A 24,882-nucleotide genomic window follows, 5' to 3' on the forward strand; every position below is an offset into this window, starting at 1 on the left:
TTTGTTTTTTTATCGATTGACTGAATGGATGATTGGTTGATAGAATGGATGAATCAATCTTTATCCTTGTTCTCCCAGGTCCTGGTGGGAGAGGTGCATAGAAGGGTTCTGATGGAATACCTGCGCTCCATCATGAGGGGGAGGATCATCTGCACGTCACTCAGAATGAGGAAGAGGATGGCAGGGCGACTGCGCGACGAGGGCAAGCAGATCGAAGTGCTCTTCAAAGATCTGGTGAGCCATTCTAGAACAACTGTATTAGAGAAGCGTAGTCAGAGCAACAGTGCTGCCTGTGACATGACGCAACGAACAGTGTGTGTGTGGGAGTGTGTGTGTTTGCACGAGTGTGTGCTCATTAATCACGTTTGACTGGTATGTGGCCTGTCTGTGAGGGTTACTGAAACAACTCCGGATGAGTTCAAACAAAGGAGACAAGTGAAGAATGGATACTGTAGCCGAGATAGAGATGGATGATCAGACAGGCCATATGCACAAGTGGGCAATCACCTCACCCCAGCCCACTCCCTATCCTTCCCCTGTGGCGTCCGCCCCTTGCTCTAGATAAAACATCCGTTTGTCACCTCTCTGGACAACAGGATAGCGTTGTTTACAGACGAGTGGTCTGGCATCCTGCCCTGGGCTTTAGAAGCCCTGACCGGCCTTTCGGGTCGAGTGGAGGACCAGGATGGACCTCTGGTCGACCACACGGTTTAGTCCTCAGAATAACAGGGTCACTTTGATGCTCAGGGGATTGAGTTTGCACGCTCAATACTGTCGCTGTACTTCTAACCTTGGGTGTTTTGGGTCTATGTTATCTGATGGTTCCCTCTAGTCAAACGAATGTGTGAACATCACCAATCTAGTTGTAACCATTAAGACTTGAAACCACGTAATCTAGTTGCCAAGGTTTTAGATTCAAAGGCTTTGAGTCAGAGTCAGCCAGTTGACCTGTCATGAGCTGCAGAGGTATTTGAACATGAATAGCCCTGTTTAGACGGTTGTATCCTCATCTGTGCTGTGTAGAGGATCTGTTCTGATCACATCTCTCTCTCTCTATCTCTCCCCTTTAGGAATCTCCCTCCTCCTGGCTGGACAGTTCTATCCCACACCTCTCTGAGATCATCCTCCTGGAAGACATCCCCTCCATCCAAATGGAGGTGGGGGTGCTGGTGAGGGAGTTCCCAGACATTCGGTAAGGAACACAGGAGGCAGCGAACACCTATGCGGAATGACAGTCATATTTTCAGGACTTCCATCAAGCCACATGATCACCAACATTTCCAAAAGCTCAGGTTGACTGAAACACCCCAAAACAAACATGGCTACTGTTCTATCTTGATTGTGGATGGCAAATGAGGGACTTGTTAAAAGCAAACAAGAGCTGAGTCGTTTCCTTATTTTTATGGGGAGCTGTTTGGCTTTCGCTGGCGCACATGAAAGGATGGGGGGGGGGGGGGGGTCTTGTCCGTTTGTCCGTCTCGGGTCCTGGGCGAAGACGAAGCAAAAACACGGACTTCCTGCCCAGGCGTGACATGGTAGCTGTGTAGCATAACCTGGCGTTGGCAGCCGGCTACTAAAGAGTCCCGTAGGAACACACAGGCGTGAGGAGGCAGTCCTCAATGGAATCTTTTTCTAAATTAAGATTTGTCTCCATCCTTAACTCATAACAGACCCACATGTATTGTTTGGAATCTTGACTTGGATCTGGTGAATGCTAACCGTTGCCCTCTGGGTTCTCCCAGTTCCTTTTGAAAACAGGAACTATAACGTACAATCCTTGACATATTGTAAGTATGTTAAATACCTCTGTAAAGTACACACCTGATGTTTTCAACTGTGCCAGATATTGACCCTTCAGAGTCTCATACTATCCTGTATACTATGTAGAATAATACCCTCATTGGTTTTATGGCATCATTCGCTCCAAAGACCAATTGCAATCAACTGGTTTCATGTAACTGCTAGTTAAGCCTCTGTAGCAGCTAACAGGAAAATAAAGTTTAAATTCAGGTTTCCCGGAAGCCAAGAAGCCCACCACTTTATCGTTGTATTCTTTTGGGTGATAGTCACTGGTCATGGTGGGAATTGAGTTTAGGCTCCATCATCAAAATCAAATCAAGTGTTATTGGTCACATACACATATTTTGCAGATGCTATCGCGGTTGTAGAGAAAATGCTAATGTTCCTAACTTCAACTGTGCAGTAATACCTAACAATACAAAAAAGCACACGCAAATCCCCCCCAAAAATTAAGTAAGGAATTGAGAAATATTAGACGAGCAATGTCGTTGTCCGGAATATAAATGTAAATGTATATGATAGTGTTTGTAGACAATATGGACAGCATATGAATAGAAAAGGTGTGTACAGCAGTAGTTATATAGGATGAGCCTTGACTAGAATACAGTATATACATATGAAGTGGGTAAAACAGTATGCAAATATTGTTAAAGTGACCAATGTTCAATGACTATGTACATAGGGCAGCAGTGTCTAAGGTGCAGGGTTGAGTACGGGTGGTAGCCGATAAGTAGCAGTGACTAAAGTTCAGGGCAGGGTATTGGGCGGAGGCCGGATAGTGGTGAATACTTAACAGTCTGATGGCCTGGAGATAGAAGATGGACTGTCTCCGCCTTGTAGATGGTAGCAGGGGTGAACAGGCCATGGCTCGGGTGGCTGATGTCATTGTTGATCTTCTTGGCCTTCCTGTGACACTGGGTGCTGTAGATGTCCTGGAAGGCAGGAAGTGTGCCCCCGGTAATGGGTTGGACTGACTTCACTACCCTCTGGAGAGCCCTGTGGTTGTGGATGGTACAGTTGCCATATCAGGCGGTGATACAGCCCGACAGGATGCTCTCAATTGTGCATCTGTAGAATTTCTTCAACCTCTTAAAGTTGAAGACGTACTTTTGCGCCTTCTTCACCACACTTTCTGTGTGGATGGACAATTTCAGGTGGTCAGTGATGTGCCTGCCGAGGAACTTGAAGCGTTTCACCCTCTCCACTGCGGCCCTGTCAATGTGGATGGGGGCATGCTCCCTCTGCTGTCTCCTGAAGTCCACGATTATCTCCTTCATTTGGCACAATTTCGCCAGGGCCCTCATTTCCTCCCTGTAGGCTGTCTCATCATTGTTGGAAATCAGGCTCAACTCTTTTGTGTCGTCCGCATACTTGATGGTTGACTTGGAGACATGCGCGACCACGCAGTCATGGGTGAACAGGAAGTACAGGAGGGGCTGAGCACGCACCCTTGTGGCGCCCCCGTGTTGAGGATCAGCGTAGCGGAGGTGTTGTTGCCTATATTCACCACCTGGGGTCGAACCGTCAGGAAGTCCAGGACCCAGTTGCACAGGGAGGGTTTCAGACCCAGGGCCCCAAACTTAGTGATTAGCTTGGAGGGCACTATGGTGTTGAAGGTAGTGGGTCTAGGGTGTCAGGTAAGGTGGAGTTACTATCGTCCTAGGGCTAGGGCTGCTTTTAGTCTTCAGAGCTGGTTGTCATTCAGCCTTGTGCTGCTGCTCAGCTTGTGTCGCCACAGACAGGAAGCTGCATCAGAGCAGCTCCTGCTTTCTTGCAGGGAGACTTCCAGAGGCCAAGGTGTCGAATCGAAGGACAGTCAGGCACCCTCGAACAGGGACAGATGTTTTATTCATTTTGTGTGTGTGTTTGTATGTAAGTGTGTGAGCCAACCATTGGGAATGTTCTCTAACTAACTGTATTTTGCAAACTCTTTTGTCCAATTTTCCCTGTTCCTTAGGGACTGCCCTCTCTATAATGTATTTTCATGATTATTTTTATTCCTAGCCTTATCATGTCCTTGTGATGGTTGACTCTGCCATTGCAGTGATGCAAGATACACTCTTCTCAATTCAACTCAATGTTTATTGGCTAGATGTGGCCTATATGACATCTTTGTTGCATATCAATTTTTATTGGTAGATCAAAACATGAACTAGACTAAGCCCTCTTTCTCCTCCTCTGTTTGCAGGAAGAAACATGTGTCGGCCATCTTGAACATCCGGGGGATGACTCGGCAGACGGAGCGCCAGGAGATCCTGAATATCGTGAAGGACATTGAGAACAGTGACACACTGACACGGCTGTCCCGCGACCGTGCCCTCTTCTCCGAGGTGCCCGTCACATCCGAGGTGCACTGCCTGAACTTGGGCCTGAGCCGCATCGCCCTCACTGCCTCCTCCTGCTTCTCCAGCCTGAGACCACGCCGTACCAAGAGGGCCCCGGTCAGAGAGGCGTACGACGACATGCTCTAACGGCCCCAACCGCTCTGGAAACGTTCTGATGACTCAAGCAGACAGACAGCTGTTTAACAGCAAGTCACAATGGAGCTCGTTGTCAAGTTCTGCACATGGTGCCGATACCATGGGCGGACAGCACAACACATTGAGGAAGTGGAACAACACATGGAAAGAATAGCCATGTTGTGACCTTTCACCTTTCACAGCCACCTAGATAAAGAAAGTGTGACGGCTGTTTCCCTTGTGAGCGATATGCCTAGTCCTTGCTCATCTAGAGAAAGACTGGGGAAGAGCTTTCATAAGTCCAATTTAAAAAAGACCAATTTAAGAGAACTTTGTGGACTTGAATCTTTGTGGTTTGTGGGTATTGACTCCTTTTGACAAAGGGCAGTGGAAAGAGACACAAGCAACATATTGGGGAAGATCTTAATGCTGCACATACTGTATGTGACTATGAGGGTTACATAGGAACGATGGTTTAAATCAGTACTACTGATAAAGAGCACTGTTTGGAAAAAATAAATCAAAATGTCACATATAATCCCATAACGTGCTGACATTGATATGGGTAAAGTTGGAGTCTGTTTTATAGTTGCACACGATAAAGGCTCGATCTAAGGTACTACATCATTTTTATTATCTATCATCTCTGTGCTGATTTTCATTGTATTTAAAATAAAAGATTAATAGTTTATTTTCATTTTGTGATATACAGTATATGGGCTAATGTATGTTGAGCAACTCAAGAGATGATTGAAGCCTGTGTGAATGGATGACATCATAACAAGCCTATTTATGTACCAACCAATGAACGTATTTATTGTAGGTGTGGTTTGATTGTCTTGTAATCAATGTCAAACTCTAAATCCCAGTCAAACGAATGTATAGTCATTTCAAGCATGTGTTTTCTCCAGGTTTTGTCAAATGCTGAGACCCTGACTAAAATAATCTGACAGCCATCATTGAAGATTAAGATAAAGATTATTTTCAGAAGTGTACTTTTACCTCTGTAAATTAAACAGTTAATAATTACTGTTATTCATGATTGTTGATCATTTAAATATTGTAATCCTCAGATAATTAGATTGATACTTAGATTGTTAGTCATGATTGATACACCTTTTTATTTTATTTTAATTAGCCGTATTATTATTATTTGTTTTTTACCAACAAGCAGACATTGTAGACTGAGACTACTCCACCTGTTCTGTGGTCACACACTGATTTAAAACGTTTCATCGGTTCACCCTGCCTGTGATGTTCCATAATTGAACAGCTGGATGCAGTAATTGATCTACCTTGAAATTGTACATAAATCATTGAATTAAATGAGAATAAACGACAACAGAGATCAAATATTTTGGCTTTGTTTTAAATGACCATTAAGGATGGGATATTGATGGGACCTCAGTCCCAAATCATCTCAGTGTTTTGAAGGGACTGCTGTTCACTTTCCTTTATGTCGTTGACGAGAGAGGGTTAAACCAATCATGTAACGTTTTCATTGACAGAGCTGAGCTGACAACTCCTGGGTAACCAACCTGAATGGAAAACAAGGTTCACAGACAGATCTTACCATGCGCTGTCTGGATGGAGTCATCTGCCGTAGCTGTTTTCTGGCACCTAACTACAGGGTTAGAAAGCTACAGCACAACTGTTGTGTGTAGGTCTGCATCTATTTGTGTTTTACAATGCTATTTCTTTCTGTTTTGTTTTCCACCCATCCACCCAAAGAGTCCCCAGGGGTGTTACAGAGACGAGACTCAAGCTTGGTTTCCGAAAGAAAACAGCGGGGGGGGGGGGGGGGGGGGGGGGGGGTCATATGGGTATGTGGTGTATTTGGGCAACGTGGAAAAAGTGCTTGGTCGGTTCAGGAGTATAGGACTTCTAATAATGCTTACAGAGAAGTTATTTTTCAGTAAACAGAGCTTTCCTGTTGTCCAACTAGGTGGCAAAATAAAATGTTTAGTTGAGGCAAATGTACACCATTCAGTGGGAGAAAACTTCCTGTAGTCGTTTTTTCCCAATAAGCTTTTCTGTTACACTTTCATGTAAGGTAACAACAGTAATTTACCTTAACAACAACAAAATCAACAGCAACCATTTGAGCCTGCAGTGTTTAGTACACAGTGGTGGCCCTCCAGGCCCTGGCTCTCTTCTACTCCACCAGGGTGTTCAATCTTCTCTCAGAGCATTTTGTATTATTCTTTACATAAATCCGAGACACTCCATTTAGTACAATATGCTACGTTTCACATGGGGTGTAGTAATTTGTGGATTTGTTACAAATTACAATTCGTATGATATGTTACGATTTTGCTAAAGTTAAAAATGTTACGAATTTGCAAAACCTACAATATGTTACGAATAGTTAGGGTTAGGGGAATGGTTAGCTAACATGCTAAGTAGGTGTGAAGTAGCTAAAAAGTATTAAACAGTTGAAAAGTTGGTCAAATTTGAACATGCACCCTTTGGGTTGCTAGACGTTTGCGTTATACATCCACCCCGACCAACCATCCTCCTTTCAATTTTTACCTTAAGTAGCCATCTGCCTTATTTAACCATACCAAAAATAACATAGAGTATCAAAACTAATATACTAATTTGAGTGCCGCGAATATACATTTACTATGTTACGTCTAGTATGAAACTAGGCTGGGATGTTCAGTACAGATGGCGCCAGTACAGTGACAGTAGAGACAGCGCCTCTTCGGATTGAACCAAAACAACAAGCTTCTCTACCAGGAGAGTGGGGTGCAGGACAGGGCAAGAAGGTGATTGCCAGTCAGGGGAATTTCAGTGACACTTGTCATGAACAAGTGAATGTCCTAGCTTTTTCCCAGTCAAAGTCATCAAACTTAATTCATAATTTGTATTTGTATGCAACAGCAAGAAGAGAAGGAAGTGTATCTCTGAACACATTTTAGCAGAGATAGATGCAACATATTTCGTCAGCAAACTGATTGTCAAGCCTTTCCATCATTACCAGTGTTAAATCTAGTCAGCTATAGTAGCATTACCTATGACTCAAAATGGGTTATTATTACCAATTATGTATTCAAAGACATACTGTTCAAAGCTGCGCATCCACGATCTACGGAAAATATCCAGACGTTTCATTAAGCCACGTCATTTCCGGGATGAGAGGGGGGGCAATGACAGCTGGATCAACAACAAGACATTTACACAGAGTAGGTCAATAAAGGTGAGTTTGGAAATGCGAAAATATTACATGGGTGTCTATTGCTTTTGGATTATATCTAGCTAATGCAATCGTATTATGACAATAGTATTTGTGCCATGTTGATGCATTGTCTTTACATTGGGTCATTCAATGATGCTGAGTGTGGAGTCTGGACCAGTCTGACCATTCGTAGAGGAGAAGATGCAATGTAACGTTTTGGTTAGCTGATCTAGTTTGCTAATCGTACTAGTGTAATCGTAATAAATTGTCAGTTTGCAAAACACTGATCCTGCAGATAACTAGCAGGTGAAAGCTACAGTCAAATTGTACAGAATGATTATGTATAACGTTTATGAAATAACGTTGTAATCATCCTCGACGTTTATCCTAGCTATAAAATACGTTTCACGCTTGACATCTTTATTTTCTAACGTAGCGTTGTCCGTTCACGGTTCTTGTTTCGTGTTCTTTTTCGTGCTCGAGTCCATCTGCACGTAATTGTCCCTGGTATGATTGGCATATTATTAGCTAGCTCTCTGCAGTACTCATTATGTACATTTGCTGTACTGTAGTACTAGCTAGTATATAAAATACTTAATTTGAGCAAAAAATTAGCTAGATAGCTATTCTCACAGAATGAGTGACAGGTATTTGGCATGGATTGCACAAACATAATGTTTGGCTTGACAATGACAGAAATGTAATTGGCAATAGCACAAACAGATCTGAGACCAGACTAACTATTCTCACAACCTATCTTATGCCCATAGCTTTTTAACAGAGGTTCAGATTTGTAATTCGGTCCTTCTATTCCCTCTATTCTGAAGCTAACAGCACCATATTATGGACAGTTTATGTGCCACTTGATATTCATCAGAGCCAAGCTATTCATAAAACATGATCAAATGTCAGTGACATCACCTAGGCCAGGTTTCCCAACTGGTGGCCCGCTTGTCATTTTATTTGGCCCCTTAATTTTTCTATGCAAAATGTCCAACAAATGTTTTCAATGTTGGACATAAAAGACTGAAAGTACCAGCAAATCAGCCCAGAGTGATTTTAATTTTGTAAATATGTTCCAAAGTATTGCCACGCATAATAGAGAGATACAGCATGTGATTGTATGCGAGGTTTGAAACGATTATGTTTTAGTTGTGATGCACTTAGGCGTAGTGGGTGCGGAGTCAGGTGCAGGAGGCAGAAGGTACAGAACAATGCTTTAATCTCCGGCACAGAGAAAATAGTACACGCCAATACAGGGCGCACATAAACGACCGGCCCAAAACCAGGACCTAACCAGTCCGGAGAAAAACAAAACTGAAAAGCACTACCACACACAAACACAGAGGGAAAAATAAGCCCGCACAAAGAGCAGGCGGGCCTTACCGGCTTAAATTGCCCAACTAAAAACCTAAACAAGAAACAGGTGTAACCAGGTGTAAGACAAAACCAACAGAAAAGGGATGTAAACTGGCTAACATAGTGCTTCAGCACAAAGTAGTACCTGATAATAACATACAGTATGCCTACAACTGAGTAACAAGCATTCTAACTGGCAGCTAGTAGACCGGTGACGACGACCGCCGAGCGCCGCCCGAACAGGATAAGGAGCCACCTTCGGTGGGGGTCATGACAGTACCCCCCCCTCTGACAGAAACCTACCCACCTCCTGGTTCGCTCTCTCCACCTGCCCATTACTCTCGGGGTGATAACAGGAGGTCAAGCTGACCAAGACCCCCCAGACGCTCCATAAACGCCCTCCACACTCGGGATGTGAACTGGGGACCCCGATCAGAGACGATGTCCTCCAGCACCTCGTAGTGCCGGAAGACGTGGGTAAATAGGGCCTCCGCAGTCTGTGGGGCCGTAGGGAGACCGGGCAACGGGAGGAGAATGCAGGACTTAGAAAACCGATCCACAACAACCAGGATCGTAGTGTTCCCCTGAGACGGGGGAAGATCGGTAAGGAAGTCTACTGACAGGTGAGACCATGGTCGTTGTGGAATGGGGAGGGGCTGTAACTTCCCTCTAGGCATGTGCCTAGGAGCCTTACTCTGAGCGCACACCGAACAGGAAGAGACATAGAACCTCACGTCCCTAACTAAGGTGGGCCACCAGTACTTCCCCCTAAGACCCCGCGCTGTCCTCGCCACACCAGGATGACCCGAAGAGGGTAGTGTGTGAGCCCACCGAATCAATTGATCACGAACAACAAGCGGCACGTACTTACGACCTGTAGGACACTGTGGAGGCGCAGGTTCCAACCGTAATGCCGGCTCAATGTCCGTGTCCACCTCCCATACCACCAGTGCCACCAGTTTAGAAGCTGGAAGGATGGGAGTAGGATCGATGGGCCGATCCTCCCTGTCATAGAGACGGGACAGCGCGTCGGCCTTCGTGTTCAGGGAACCTGGTCTGTACGAGATCGTAAACCTAAATCTGGTGAAAAACATAGCCCACCTTGCCTGACGCGGATTCAGTCTCCTCGCTGACCGATATTCTCCAGATTACGGTGGTCAGTCCAGATGAGGAAAAGGTGCTTAGCCCCCTCAAGCCAGTGTCTCCACACCTTCAGGGCCTTTACCACAGCTAACAACTCAGGGTCCCCCACATCATAGTTTCGCTCCGCCGGACCGAGCTTCTTCGAAAAGAAAGCGCAGGGGCGGAGCTTCGGTGGTGTACCCAAGCGCTGTGATAGCACGGCTCCAACCCCAGCCTCGGATGCGTCCACTTCCAGTATGAACGCTTAAGTGTGGTCCGGGTGTGCCAACACGGGAGCATCAGTGAACAGCGCCTTCAACCGACTGAAGGCTCTGTCCGCCTCTGCCGACCACCAGAAACGCGCCGGCCCCCACTTCAGCAGTGAAGTAATGGGAGCCGCCACCTGGCCAAAACCCCGGATAAACCTCCTGTAGTAATTGGCAAACCCTAAAAACCGCTGCACCTCATTTACCGTGGTTGGAGTCGGCCAATTACGCACGGCCTTAACGCGGTCACACTCCATCACCACCCCCGAGGTGGAAATGCGATAACCCAGGAAGGAGACGGCTCGTTTGGAGAACACACACTTCTCAGCCTTAACGTATAGGTCATGCTCCAGCAGTCGACCAAGCACCTTGCTCACCAGAGACACACGCGCGGCGCGTGTGGTGGAATTGATCAGGATATCATCGATATATACCACCACACCCTGCCCGTGCAGGTCCCTGAGAATCTCGTCTACAATGGATTGAAAGACGGCTGGAGCATTCTTTAACCCATACGTCATGACAAGGTACTCATAATGGCCAGATGTGGTACTAAACGCGGTTTTCCACTCACCTCCCTCCCGAATGCGCACCAGATTATACGCGCTTCTGAGGTCCAGTTTCGTGAAAAAACGTGCTCCTTGAAATGATTCCACCGCCGTAGCGATGAGAGGTAGCGGATAACTAAACCCCACTGGGATGGAATTGAGACCTCGATAATCAATGCACGGATGCAGACCGCTCTCCTTTTTTCACAAAAAAGAAACTCGAGGAGACGGGGGACGTGGAGGGCCGAATGTTCCCCTGTCCCAGAGATTCCGTGACATAGGTCTCCATAGCCAACGTCTCCTCCTGTGACAATGGGTACACGTGACTCCTGGGAAGCACAGCGTTTACCTGGAGGTTTATTGCACGATCCCCCTGTCGATGAGGTGGTAATTTGGAAGAAGGCGATAGCCAAATCAGCATACTCAGAGGGAATGCGCACAGTGGAAACCTGGTCTGGACTCTCCACCGACGTGGCACCGATGGAAACTCCCATACACCTACCTGAACACTCCTCTGACCACCCCTGGAGAGCCCCCTGTTTCCACGAAATCCTGGGATTGTGACTGGCCAGCCAGGGAACCCCCAGCACCACTGGAAATGCAGGTGAATCGATAAGGAACAGACTAATCCACTCCCTATGATCCCCCTGCGTTACCATGTCCAGTGGAACCGTGGCCTCCCTGGCCAGCCCTGACCCTAACGGTCGGCTACCTAAGGAGTGCACGGGGAAGGGTGGATCTATCGGCACCAGCAGAATCCCCAGCTTACGGGCGAGCCCGCAATCCATAAAGTTCCCAGCTGCGCCTGAATCGACTAGCGCCTTATGCTGGAGAGGGAGAAAATTAAAGAAAAAAAATAATACAAACATGTGACCAACAGGGGGCTCTGGGTGAGTTTGATGCTGACTCACCTGGGGTGACCGAGAAGTGTTCTGCCTGCCCTCTCGACTCCCAGACAGGCTCCTCCAGCACCGGTCGGAAGTGTGTCCTTTCCGACCACAGCTGGTGCAGGAGGAGCCTCCTCCTCCGGTACCCCTCGATGCGGCCCCCCCTAACTCCAGGTATGGGAGCGGGAGGGCCAGGAGGTGGAACTGACATGACCCTTTCTGAACGCCCGCGGGCAGCTAGCAGATTGTCCAGCCGGATTGACATGTTTATGAGTTCGTCGAGGGAGAGAGTGGCGTCCCGACAAGCTAGCTCCCTGCGGACGTCCTCCCGGAGACTGCACCGGTAGTGGTCCATCAGGGCCCTGTCATTCCACCCGGCCCCAGCGGCCAAGGTCCGGAACTCCAACGCGAGGTCCTGCGCGCTCCTCGTCTCCTGCCTAAGGTGGAATAGCCGCTCACCCGCCGCTCGGCCCTCCGGAGGGTGGTTGAACACGGCCCGGAAACGGCAGGTGAACTCTGGATAGTGATCCCTCGCCGAGTCTGGACCATTCCAAACAGCGTTGGCCCACTCCAGGGCTCGGCCCGTCAGGCAGGAGACGAGGACGTTCACACTCTCCTCGCCCGAGGGAGTCTGCCTCATGGTAGCCAGGTACAACTCGAGCTGGAGTAAAAACCCCTGGCACCCAGCTGCCGCTCCATCGTACTCCCTCGGGGGCGCAAGACGTAGTGCGCTGGAGCCGGGCGCCGCCGGAGGAGTGGGTTGACTCGTCGGAGGAGCTGGAGGTGAGGTGGGGAGACCACTCCTCTCCCATCGGTCCATTCGCTCCATCATCTGCTCCATCGCCGACCCAATTTGATGGAGGATGGACGTATGATAGAGGACGCGCTCCTCCATCAATGGAAGGGGGGTGGCCGCTGCTCCTGCTGACTCCATTCGATGGTGCGGGCTTCTGTGACGCACATAGGCGTAGTGGGTGCGGAGTCAGGCGCTGAAGGTACAGGACAATGCTTTAAATCTCCGGCACAGAGAAAATAGTACACACCAATACAGGGCGCACATAAACGACCGGCCCAAAACCAGGACCTAACCAGTCCGGAGAAAAACAAAACTGAAACGCACTACCACACACAAACACAGAGGGAAAAATAAGCCCGCACAAAGAGCAGGCGGGCCTTACCGGCTTAAATAGCCCAACTAAAAACCTAAACAAGAAACAGGTGTAACCAATAAGACAAAACCAATAGAAAAGGGAAAAGGGATCAGTGGCAGCTAGTAGACCGGTAACGGCGACCACCGCGCGAACAGGAAGAGGAGCCACCTTCGGTGGGAGTCGAATTAGTCAAATATTATATCTGTTTGTGATTGTTTCTGTCAATTTGCAGTCTACAAATTATTTGCAATGATGTTCCGGTCCCCTGACCATCCACCCAATAACAAATCGGCCCGCGGCGGAGTCTAGTTGATGATCCCTTAACTAGGCTATAGCCTACTCAAACTAATATAGTTAGTAAGCCTAGGCCAGTTTACCATCTGAATTCCTTTTCATGCAGATATTTATTTGACCTGCTCCTCAAAGTTATGCTTTAACAAGTCAACAATGCATATATATTTATGTAGATTTCTTTAATGTCATTTGAATATCATGCCTAACTGCATATGGTGTCACGCCCTGACCTTAGTATTCTTGTTTTCTTTATTGTTTTGTTTAGGTCAGGGTGTGACATGGGTGATGTATGGGTTTTTGTACTGTCTAGGGGTTTTGTAGGTTTATGGGGTCGTTTACTATCTAGGTGTTTATGTATGTCGATGGTTGCCTAGATTGGTTCTCAATTAGAGTCAGCTGTTTTTCGTTGTCTCTAATTGGGAACCATATTTAGGCAGCCATCTTCTTTGGGTATTTCGTGGGTTATTGTCTATGTGATGTTTGCACTCAGTGTTGATAGCGGTCACGGTCGTCTTGTTATTTTGTTTGTTTAGTGTACTTTGTGTTTTTTCGTCTTTCATTAAAAAAATATGTATTCACATCACGCTGCGCTTTGGTCTACTCACTACGACGATCGTGACATATGGTTTGTTTTGATTCCAGTGTCTACTCTCACGTGGTGCCTGCGTGTCCCTCCTGTTCACCTAGCAGCCCCTCACTGGAGAGAAGTCTGAAGGAGGAGGGCTCAGCCTCTCTTCCCCTGCCCAGCCAGCCACTATGGAGTAAGCGTTGAGACTGATAGAGATATCATCTTTATAAATGTCCCATTATGGCGTCTGTGTGCGCACAGGCAGTGCCATCAGAGATCAAGGAGCCAGATGTTTCATCAGCTGTATCAATCAAATATGGGTGAGGACAGGAAGCCCAGTGGTCGGCAGTGGGAGAGCATGGACCGAGATGGGAACCGGACCGACATTCTGCTGATTTTTCTCATTGAAGAAAAGCCCAATCTCAATACAGTTTAAAGTTCACCTAAACTAGAATCTGTTGTGAACAGAGTGCACTAAGCTTTGTAGACTTGACCCTTTGATTAAACATTTTGTTTTTGCATTGTTTACAAGGAGTGCAATGGCAAATTGAGTTATTGCACACTGTTCAAAGGAGGTGTTCCCTAATGGAAATATGCAAATACATGATTGAATGCGTCAATAGGATCTCTCTAGCGCGTGCTTGGCTCTGCCCACCTCCTTGCTTGTTCTGCCCACTATGCTTAATTTGCCCCCATTGGAAATTTGATTTTGGGTTAGTTATAAATATCTTTGGTTCCACTGAGGCATCTCTATTTTGAAGTAGTCCATTTTGGCAAAAAAAAACTGAAAAGGTGCATACTGCCACCTAGAGTGTGTTTTGAATGAACAGGTGTAAGTCCAAGGTTTAGCAATTTACTGCCGCCTACTGTTATGGAATGTTTGCTCACAAGTATAATCCCGATGACCTGGATACAATCATGTGATCCTTCCCTAACCCATATGAAGTCCCACCCAGTTGACTACTTTAAAATGGTGTAAGCACTCAATGGCACTGTCCATGCCAAAACAGGTTTATCCATCTAGAGTCAAACTATGGGAGTAAGAGAGATGTGTACTTCCTTTTATACTAATTTTGCTTGCAAGTCCGTCCCACCAGCACATGACTTGTCCTTAATTCCAAAAACTGTGTTCCTCTGACAGGCCTTCTCTGCAGAAACCCACAATGAGCTGTGATAGTGGACCGGTGGAGAGGAACATTGCTGGAGGTAAGACACTTAGCCTACAGAGCACACTTGTTCCTGTATAGTCATTGTACTTTATACTAACTATTGTTTTCCTCACACTCATGTATGTTAAGGACATAATTTAAAATCATGTTATTATTAGGCTATTGACTAATAACGTGTCAGTTTTGTACAATGATAAGTATATTATGGATACTGTAATCTATCATTTCCTTTTATGGTTGTTGTAATATAACAGATCTATAGGAAAATTCCACTGTTTAAGAACACATCATCATAGGGAATATTTCTATAGCATTTCATTTCCGTTCTCTTGTACTTATCAACATGACACTGTGGAACATAAACCATTTTACACGCAGTGACGACCATAAACACTTAGAAACGATGAGTATACAACAGGAGTTGAAATAAATAAGCAAAAGTGGAAAAGTGTTTACTGTGACCTACACCTGCCCGGTGAAGTACTTTAATTTGATACTATAACTTTCATCTCAGTAAAACCTCAACATTATTTATGTAGCCAGCAGCAGATGATGGTTTATCTAGGGCAACCTGAGAGGCGTTCAAAAATGTGTTTTTGTTTTTTTTCACTGTTGAATATCGTTATTTTTGTCTTTTTTGTTGTCGAAATTTCACCACTTGACAACCTCATTCATCATCTCCAGCACCACCCCATTATCAACATATTTGAAAATGACATTTTTTATGTTTTGTAGTCAAACACTACTAACATTTGCCTGCTCATAGTTGTTTAAAATCACATGATGCACACCAGATGATGTCATCGGTGTTTCCGGATTATGTCAAACTTTGCCTGCTCAGTTGGTTAAACATGAAATATTATGGCCAAAGAGCAGAAGTCTATCCACTTTTTCAATTAATACATTTTTGGTCTCGAGTACATAAAAAGAGAATCACCGGGAGAGGCCTACCCTTTCCTCAGGCGTTCAGAGGGCTTTAAAGTTTAAATGGCAAAGTCTCACTGCGTTTTACTGATAAGGACTTTAGGACAGACGACTCCCTCCGTCACTCCCTTCTTTAGTATTATCACTGAGGCTCCTTTTCCCTCTTAAAGGGAAATACATATTGAAATACCAATAATTATGCTCTGTCTGTTTTGTGTCCAAGGCATTTATATCAAGCAGCATCAACTGACTGACCATGTAAAATAGTAACCGTTTTAAAAAAGAAATACAAATCGAACCTTTATTTAACTAGGCAAGTCGGTTAAGAACAAATTCTTATTTACAATGACGACCTACAGGGATACAGTGGGTTAACTGCCTTGTTCAAGGCCAGAATGACAGATTTTTACCTTGTCAACTCAGGGATTCTATCCAGCAACCTTTCGGTTACTGGCCCAACACTCTAACCACTAGGCTACCTGCCACCCCATAATCTAGTTGATCTAATCTGTTAACATGCCTGATTGAAATACTGTAGCTGAAAATGGAATGTGTCGTATGTGACTAGCATACTTTTCAATGAAGACTGGTATGTATTGTAAAGTGCATTCGGAAAGTATAGAAACCGTTATTCTTCAATGTATTATCATTTTTTTTTCGTCATCAATCTACACACAATACCCCATAATGACAAAGCAAAAACAGGTTTTTAGAAATGTTTGCAAATGTTTAAATGTAAAAAACAGAAATACCTTATATTACATAAGTATTCAGACCCTTTGCTACGGGACTTGAAATTGAGCTCTGGTGCATCCTGTTTCCATTGATCATCCTTGAGATGTTTCTACAACTTGATTGGAGTCCACCTGTGGTAAATTCAATTGATTGAACATGATTTGGAAAGGCACACACCTGTCTATATAAGGTCCCACAGCTGACAGTGCATGTCAGAACAAAAACCAAGCCATGAGGTCGAAGGAATTGTCCGTAGTGCTCCGATACAGGATTGTGTCGAGTGGCCAGACGGAAGCCACTCCTCAGTAAAAGGCACATGACAGCCCACTTGGAGTTTGGCACCTAACTCTCAGACCATGAGAAACAAGATTCTCGGGCCTGATGAAACCAAGATTGAACTATTTGGCCTGAATGCCAAGTGTCACATTTGGAGGAAACCTTGCACCATTCCTACGGTGAAGCATGGTGGTGGCATCATCATGCTGTGGGGATGTTTTTCAGTGGTAGGGACTGGGAGACTAGTCAGGATCGAGGGAAAGATGAACAGAGAAAAGTACAGAGAGATCCTTAATGAAAACCTGCTCCAGAGCACTCAGGACCTCAGACTGGGGTGAAGGTTCACCTTCCAACAGGACAACGACCCTAAGCACAAAGCCAAGACAGTGCATGGGTGGCTTCTGAACAAGTCTTTGAATGTCCTTGAGTGGCCCCGCCAGAGCCCGGACTTGAACCAGATCGAAAATCTCTGGAGATACCTGAATATAGCTGTGCAGCGATGCTCCCCATCCAACCTGACAGAGCTTGAGAGGATCTGCAGAGACGAATGGGAGAAACTCCCCAAATACAGGTGTGCCAAGCTTGTAGTATGATACCCAAGAAGACTCGAGGCTGTAATCACTGCCAAAGGTGCTTCAACAAAGTACTCAATAAAGGGTCTAACTACTTATGTAAATGTGATATTTCAGTTTTGAATTTTTAATATAATACAATGTCTAAACTTGTTTTTGCTTTGTCATTATGGGGTATTGTGTGTATATTGATGAAAAACAACAATTCAATTCATTTTAGAATAAGGCTATAACGTAACAAATTGTGGAAAAAGTCAAGGGGTCTGAATACTTTCCGAATGCACTGTATGACCATAACTGTTTAGAAGGGGAAACGGGTCAGGCTAATGTCAGTGATGGCCAAGCCCCTCCGAGGGATTGGATGTGGGCGTGAAGGTGAATGACTTCCGCTATTGTCTCAGCCAGCTGACCCTGCCAAGCTAACCTCTATGAGTGTTTGGCTCTTTTACCACTTCGGCGACCCAGCCGACCCAGAGGGGATGTGGGACAGTGGGGCCGTGGATCCACCCGAGGAGGAGGGCCGCACCTTCATGCAGGTTCTCAGCGAGAAGTACAGCCCGGAGAACTTCCCGTACCGCCGAGGGCCCGGCATGGGCGTGGTGGTAGTGCCTACTCTCCCACAGGGCTCGCCCATGAAAGGTGAGGTCTTCGATATGATCCATCCACAGTTTTACCCATTTGAACCCTGTTTTAAAAACACCATTGGCATCCCTGAGTAGGTTCCTTCCTCTCCAGCAGCTCAGTTAGGATGATGATGAGGATTTTAATGATTGAGCGGTGGTATAGATAGGCCTGGTTTCCTCAAGTTATTCTGCTCTCTCTCTCCAGATCGTTTGAACCTTCCCAGTGTGCTCGTCCTGGCTGGCTGTGGAATCAGCCATGCGGGAGAGCAGAGAGAGATCGCAGCCTTCTGTGCCCACGTGATGGAGCTTGACTTGTCCCACAACAAGTTCCAGGACTGGCATGAGGTGGGTAGGCTCAACTAGGGTACTCTGCCAAGATGGGAAACATTGAGTACAAGAATTGGGTACATTTCATAGTAACTTTGTACAAGAATTCCTCTACCTGTATGCAATCTCACCCATATCCTTGTAGCTATTTACATGTATGCATGAATCATTATATTGAGGATGTCACACTAAGTTTGAAGCCACTCCTTTCAGATCAGTAAGATTGTGTCAAACATCCCCAACCTGGACTTCCTCAACCTGAGCTCCAACCCGCTAAGTGAGGTTGTCTTGGAGCCTAGCGGTGCTAAGGCCTTTGCCCGAGTCCGACGCCTGGTCCTCAACAACACTCAAGTATCCTGGAACACGGTGCTCGTACTAACACGGGAGATGCCTGAGTAAGTTAAACCTTGATGCTACACTGCTATTGAACACCTTTTTTAAAAAATCAGTCAACTTCTGATTGTTCACTTCTCAAGAGAGAGAAATGTGTTTTCCCAAGCCAGTGAGAGGGATTTTGTGTCCTTCTCGAGTATTGTGGATTGGAGAGAGTAGTGAGTGGTCATCTGTTATGAGGTCCAGGTTTCAGGCAGCTAACAGTACATTACAGTAGAAGCATTAAGAAAAGTTAATGGTCTCTATACTGAGCCTTGTGTTGCTCCCTGCCCTGCCCGCCAGGCTGGAAGAGCTGTTCCTGTGCCTTAATGAGTACACCACCGTGTCAGCCTCTACTGTGCCCTGCCCCACACTGCGCCTACTGCACATCACTGACAACAACCTGCAGGACTGGGCCGAGGTGCGCAAGATTGGCCCCATGTTCCCCGGCTTGGAAACTCTGGTCATGTCCAACTGCAACCTGAGTTCCATTCAGGACTCAGAAGAAATGCTGCGACGCCTCTTCCCCAACCTACGCAGCATCAATCTGCACAACTCAGGTATCAACCAGAGCCTTCACTGGAAACTGTCCTTGGACTCCTTTCAGTTCTTGTCAGAGCCGGGGCACAAATGTAAAGATCATTCTGTTTGACTGTTTATGGAAATGTGTTTAATAAGGTGTGGGTGTGTGGTCACCTATGCGTCTCTGTGTGTGCCAGCTCTTAACCGATGGGAGGACATAGAGAAGCTGAACCAGTTTCCTAAACTGGAAGATGTGAGGCTGCAGGGGATTCCCTTACTGCAGACCTATACCAACACGGAGCGTCGGAGCCTCATGGTATCACAGTAAGTTTCTCTGGGAGCTACTGGGTGAGTGAGGCAACCACACAGACCTCAACACACAAATAGTGGAAAGATCTAGTTTTTATCTGAGTACGGTTACATGCACACAATAATGTGAGAATTGTGGAATGTCAGATGAATATAATAGTTTGAATAATAATGTTTACATGCTTTGCTGGAGATAACAATTTCCCTAACAACCCTGTTTCCATGGACACATCTGAAATCAGGCTGCCTGATGGGACTCTGATAAGTGCAGAACATCGGCAATCGAAATAAACATTCTACCACAGCAACCATGTTGTTTTTGGGAAGCAATTCTCATCCGAAGGTCGGACATGTACATTTTGTATGTGAAAACTACTTCTAAGACAGATACGTTAATTTGTTCCGAACTCACCTCACTCGCTCTGATGCGGGAGACTCACTCTGCTGGTGCTGGCATGTGTGCAGATCAAAGACACCGCTGGGAACGCCACTTAAGTTGTTTATATGTCCTAATAATTAGAAAGGTTATTCAGAAAAACAGGTGTATTTATCGGTGTATGCTTACTTCAATTTTGTCCTTGAGCCAATAATGCTAAACAGAGTAAGGTGTTTACATGACTATTGCCTACTGCCATAATCAGTTTAATATCAAATTATTCCTCTGCATGTAAACGTACTCACTGTGACATTGCGTTAACACACACACACACACACACACACACAATACTGCAACAGTGCCATATATCTCTAGATAGTGAAAAGCTCACCCTTTATCCTCGCAGCCTGCCCTCTGTATCTTCGCTCAATGGCAGTGTGGTGACGGATGGGGAGAGAGAGGACTCCGAGAGGTTCTTCATCCGTTACCATGTCGACTACCCAGAGGAGGAGCTACCTTACAGGTATACCACACTATGCTACTCCTTTAACTGATCCAATGAGACTGCATATATCCATTCAATAGAATTTGGCACGTACTTTACTGGCTTAATTGTAGTATCAGTTGCCTATTAAAATGTGCACATTCAAAATAAAATGTTCATGTTCGTTAAAAATAATGACTGTAACCTCACCTAACCGTAATGTTAAATAACTTAGTCTAGATGACTGTGGTATATTTAGTATGATTGTGTGTTGCTAAACCCGTCTATACCTGCCGTTCTAGGTACCACTGTCTGGTGACCAAATACGGGAAGCTGGAACCCTTGGCTGAGATCGACCTTCGACCCCGCTGCCACGCCAAGGTGGAGGTGCACTGCGAGGACAAGGTGGCGGAGGTGAGTATCCGCCTGGACCAGACTGTGGCCGAGCTGAAGAAACAGCTGAGGACAGTCGTGCAGCTGTCGGCCAATCAGATGCGTCTTTACTACATCGACAAGGAGTGTGTCTTTGGGCCGGAGGAGATGAAGTACCACACCAGAGCCCTCCACTCCTACAGTATCCAGGACGGAGACGAACTCCTGGTGGTGCCTAAAGCTGGCCGGGGGACTACCACCACTGCCAAACCACTATCAAACCTTAACTCCAAAACCTTAACTCCCCCGCCATAGAAATATAATTACTAGAACGGTCCACCTATCATGGCACATTGATTTGAAGGGGGCGCAGTTCTAGTAATTATATTTCTATGCTCATACCCTTCCCCATCCTAATCTTGTCTGAAGAGTTCCCTGCACCCCTCCTTTCGCCCGTCCTATGTTCTACATTCAGTGTGGGACACACTATCAGGAATAACAGCGACTCTGACTCTGATTCTGACTGGCTTTGTTGTGTTTCACCTCACTGCACCACACATGCACACACACACCAACTAATCACAACAAATTTGTCTTGTATGCTGCCCTCTAAAGGTGTGCATATTCTGTGTGACTGAGTCCCCTCTTCGTATTGGTGTAGCACCTCTGCCCTTGACTCCTAAAAAGTATTATCTTCAGGGGAGGAGCACAGGAGATATTGCAGAGTACAACTAGTGTATCTTTTATCTTTAAAACAATCAATCTCCCCTTTGCATACCCTGTGGTATGCAGAGGATGTTGATTAAAGGATATGGTATACTGCTGTGCCACAGACTCTGTTTTGAGTGTACTAGGGTGACTGTACTGTAGCTAATGGAAGTCTTCATTGCGCTGTGTCATTCCACTTCCTCACAAGACCGAGCCATCGTTTTTGATGGGTTATTCTAAGTTAGGTTTAGTTATTCTAAGTAGTGTTCAGTGAGATGAGTATTTTTGGAAGATACGTCTTATTCAAACTCAAATCACCTTGAGTTTTCAAATTGTCTTTCTTTGGCCAGTTGTACCGTAGTGTTTTTAGGCTATTGATGCCTCTGGCTGAAAAAATTGATGTACCATATAGTGCTGCATGACAATGTCCTTTGCGAAGTATGTTTTTATGTAGTGTGTGTTCAGTTTTTTTGCATTCGTGTGGATCCTTCCACTGTCGGGGACCGTCAGTACACGGTAGATCTAGGTTACGTTTGAACACCTATTGACACGTTTGCTTCTGTGCCAGAGCCACAGTATTTTAGGTCTATTGCAGACAAGAGGCTTTGTGTGTTCACCAAAGATTTGTATGAACTCTTGTGTGCTATTCATTGCATTGTTGACGCATTTTCCTTGCGTGTAGAGGCTCATGCTTGGTGTTATTTTTGTCATCGCGGGGGGCGAAGGTCACTAGGTCAGTAGCTGGGACAGTAGAACTAAGGCATTGGTTGGTACTTCACAGCTGAGGGGCACCGCCACTTTAAATCCCAATTTCCACGCTGCTTGTTTCCCTGGAATTTACAGAATTTGTCAGCTTTATGTCATTGTCTGATTTGGAAGACAGTAAAGTATTGGAAGATGCACTTAGCAGAGTTAGACCTCTCAAAAGATTGAACATTAGACCATAGCAATATATCTTATACGGCTTGTTGTATTTATTTTGCCATTGCATAGTAATACGCAGTAAGGGTCCATTAGGCCTGATCTTTTTATGTGGCCTAGACCGCTTCCCTTGGTTAGTGAACCCATGCTTTAATGGAGTCAGCATGCACTGGCAGGCACACTTAATACACGAATGTTACGACTGAGAGGGACACTGTGTAAAGGGATAAAGATGTAATCAAATATAAAGGAATAAAACATTCATTTGAATCTGGAGTCGTGGCTCCATGTACATTTAGATAATGCCATAGGCCTAGATGTAATGGTTTCTGAAGTAACGTTTTAGTGTAGGCATTAGGCACCACTGCTTAGTGTGATAATTGAGAGTGGCACAGTACAGTAATTTAAAGGAAAATTGAATCAGCTATTGGCTAATGGCACGTGACAGTCATCTGAGCCTGTAACCATTGCTTCCTGGACGTGCAGTTCTTACTGCAATGTTTTTGTTTCACTTTCATCAGCTTAAACATTGCACATTTGAAGGATTCTGAATCAAGTTATCAACTTATATCTGCTAGAGTTTGACATGTTTGAAGTGCAAAAATGTGTAATACATTTTGATGGATTTATTTTTGTGTGATGAGCTTTCCCTAGTAGTGTCAGCACACACTGAATTGGTGCACTAGTTACGTTCAGGATCGGTATGTTTTAGTGTGAAGGACCTGTCTTTGATCTATTCCATGTCACCACCTCACTCTTGTCTGGCTTTAATAGCCAATGCTTTAGAATTCATTCATGTGTTATTTGCTCCGGAGTAGTAACTATGTTTATCATTGTTGTGGGTCAGTGCCTATCCTGAACTGCAAATTATTTATAAAGCCATTATGCAGGTCCACAATAATCAGGTACAGTACATATATCTCCTGCTGTTGTGTTGTAGGCATGAAACCTTCTGCTTATTCAACCTAACCCAGTGTATTCTCATCGTTGTGTAAAATGTGGGAAGAAGAAAGGAATACTTAACCACTTAACAGTACCACTTACTGTTTTATTGAAGGGAATGGGTTTACGTGTGGCAAAATAATCGGAACATTTCAGCCATTACAGGCTAGGTAAACTGGGGCAGCTAGCTACATCGAAATTAGCGTGATGCTAAACACCTGATATATGTGTGTTCCATGAGTTCAACCAGTATAGAGACTGTTTTCTGATTGTCTGCCTCCTGGATGTAACAGTGCTGTACAAATGTGCTTACTACAGTACATGCAAATGTTTAGAAAAGGTATATCTGTGTGGCATAAATATAAGTGTGGAACATGGATCATTCAATGATGGCTTTATGAGTTTACATGATCGAATGCAACTTGAATGGTAAATGAGCAGACGGATGTAAGTCCTCTGAACTCCATATTACTTACCTGTGTAGAGAAAGATGCATACAAGAATAAACAGTAGTGTTCTTTCTACAGTGCAGCATTCAATTATTCTACTGTTGCGTTGATTGTGAGATGTTGGAAGACATAGACAAGATCAATGCTGTCATTGCTATCAGCCTCTGTTTTGTAAGGCTGGCTTATTATGAAGTTGTCTGTGGTATTGTTTCCAGTCCCAGTTATTTTATTTCCCATTGCATTGGTGGAAGTTACAAAACAACTGGCCCCATTTCAGCACAAATACGCTGCAACACTATAAATCCAAATCAATGTGGCACATTTTTTTTTAGGGCATGGGACTTATAGAGGTGCTGCTACAATACTGTTAAAGATTATGCTGGCTTCTAAACCATTATTTTCATAAGAGGCAGGGCAGGTGATAAAACATTCAATGACACAGATTGTAGATTTATGATTTGTATTATGTGAATTATCTGTGTCCCCCTGCTGAATGACAAAAAAAAGACAATTGGTCGCTGCAGTGTGAGTAGCTAGAATGCAAAATAACTAAATTATTCTCATCAGCTTTGGTAGCTGTGAAACAAACTAAATGAATTGTAACCAAGGGACACACATGCACCTTTTAATTTAACTCATTGACTCTTGCATTAAACATGTATTAAATATTGTATGGTGTTGGGTGTGTGAATTATGTGGTATTACTGAATTCCAAATCAAACATTTTGAAGTGTCAACCACTATCCTTAGCCATGACATATATGAAAATGTCTGCGTGGTTATGTGACCAGATGGATTTTGGAAAAGCTTTGTTGTGACGTAACAGGCACTCATTATGACACAACACTGCCCTCTTCCGGAATTGTCATTTTTCTAACTTGATTATTTTCCCCAGCCGTGTGTGGTCATGGCCACAAACAGCAAAAAAAAGGAAAGTCAAGCGACGAGTCTAGAACTCAACGGGACGCAAGGGGAGTTGTGATAAATATACAATTGTTTGCAACCAGTTGTGTGAGCAATGTCAGATCATATGTGAATGTGAGTGTGTGGATCTGAATCAGTGTGGGGGGTCTGCTTGCTGTTTACGTCCGTCACTAAGGTGAACGTGTGGGAGGCGGTCCTCTGGTTTTACGTTCGTGGACAAGAATAAACCAATCAACGGCAGC

At 45.1% G+C, this 24,882-nt stretch overlaps 2 protein-coding genes across 7 annotated transcripts in view; both read left to right on the forward strand.

The window, feature by feature from the left end:
- The window catches only part of LOC110507509 (tumor necrosis factor alpha-induced protein 2), a 36,960-nt gene extending 31,348 nt beyond the window's left edge, over positions 1–5,612 (forward strand). For both annotated transcript variants that reach the window (XM_036964978.1, XM_036964977.1), the window contains exons 11-13: positions 79–234; positions 1,071–1,192; positions 3,989–5,612. In XM_036964978.1, the coding sequence (XP_036820873.1) occupies positions 79–234; positions 1,071–1,192; positions 3,989–4,271 (561 nt within the window). In that variant the 3' untranslated portion in view covers positions 4,272–5,612. The remainder of the gene's footprint in view (positions 1–78; positions 235–1,070; positions 1,193–3,988) is intronic.
- A 1,759-nt stretch (positions 5,613–7,371) lies between these two features.
- LOC110507511 (tubulin-specific chaperone cofactor E-like protein) lies at positions 7,372–24,387 on the forward strand. 5 transcript variants are annotated; one of them, XM_021587546.2, is made up of 10 exons: positions 7,372–7,461; positions 13,710–13,828; positions 14,777–14,841; positions 17,717–17,950; positions 18,140–18,279; positions 18,475–18,656; positions 18,937–19,193; positions 19,353–19,479; positions 20,247–20,363; positions 20,627–24,387. In XM_021587546.2, the coding sequence occupies exons 2-10, from the start codon at positions 13,824–13,826 to the stop codon at positions 21,009–21,011; spliced, it is 1,512 nt and encodes a 503-aa protein (XP_021443221.1). In that variant the 5' UTR covers positions 7,372–7,461; positions 13,710–13,823; the 3' UTR covers positions 21,012–24,387. The 5 variants fall into 5 exon arrangements, with proteins under 5 accessions (XP_021443221.1, XP_021443222.1, XP_036820584.1 ...); XM_021587547.2 differs by having other exon boundaries at positions 17,777–17,950; XM_036964689.1 differs by lacking the exons at positions 7,372–7,461; positions 13,710–13,828 and adding an exon at positions 14,607–14,674.
- Positions 24,388–24,882: the final 495 nt, after the last annotated feature.

This window comes from Oncorhynchus mykiss, chromosome 27 (genome assembly GCF_013265735.2).
Source record: "Oncorhynchus mykiss isolate Arlee chromosome 27, USDA_OmykA_1.1, whole genome shotgun sequence".
Lineage (NCBI taxonomy): Eukaryota > Metazoa > Chordata > Actinopteri > Salmoniformes > Salmonidae > Oncorhynchus > Oncorhynchus mykiss.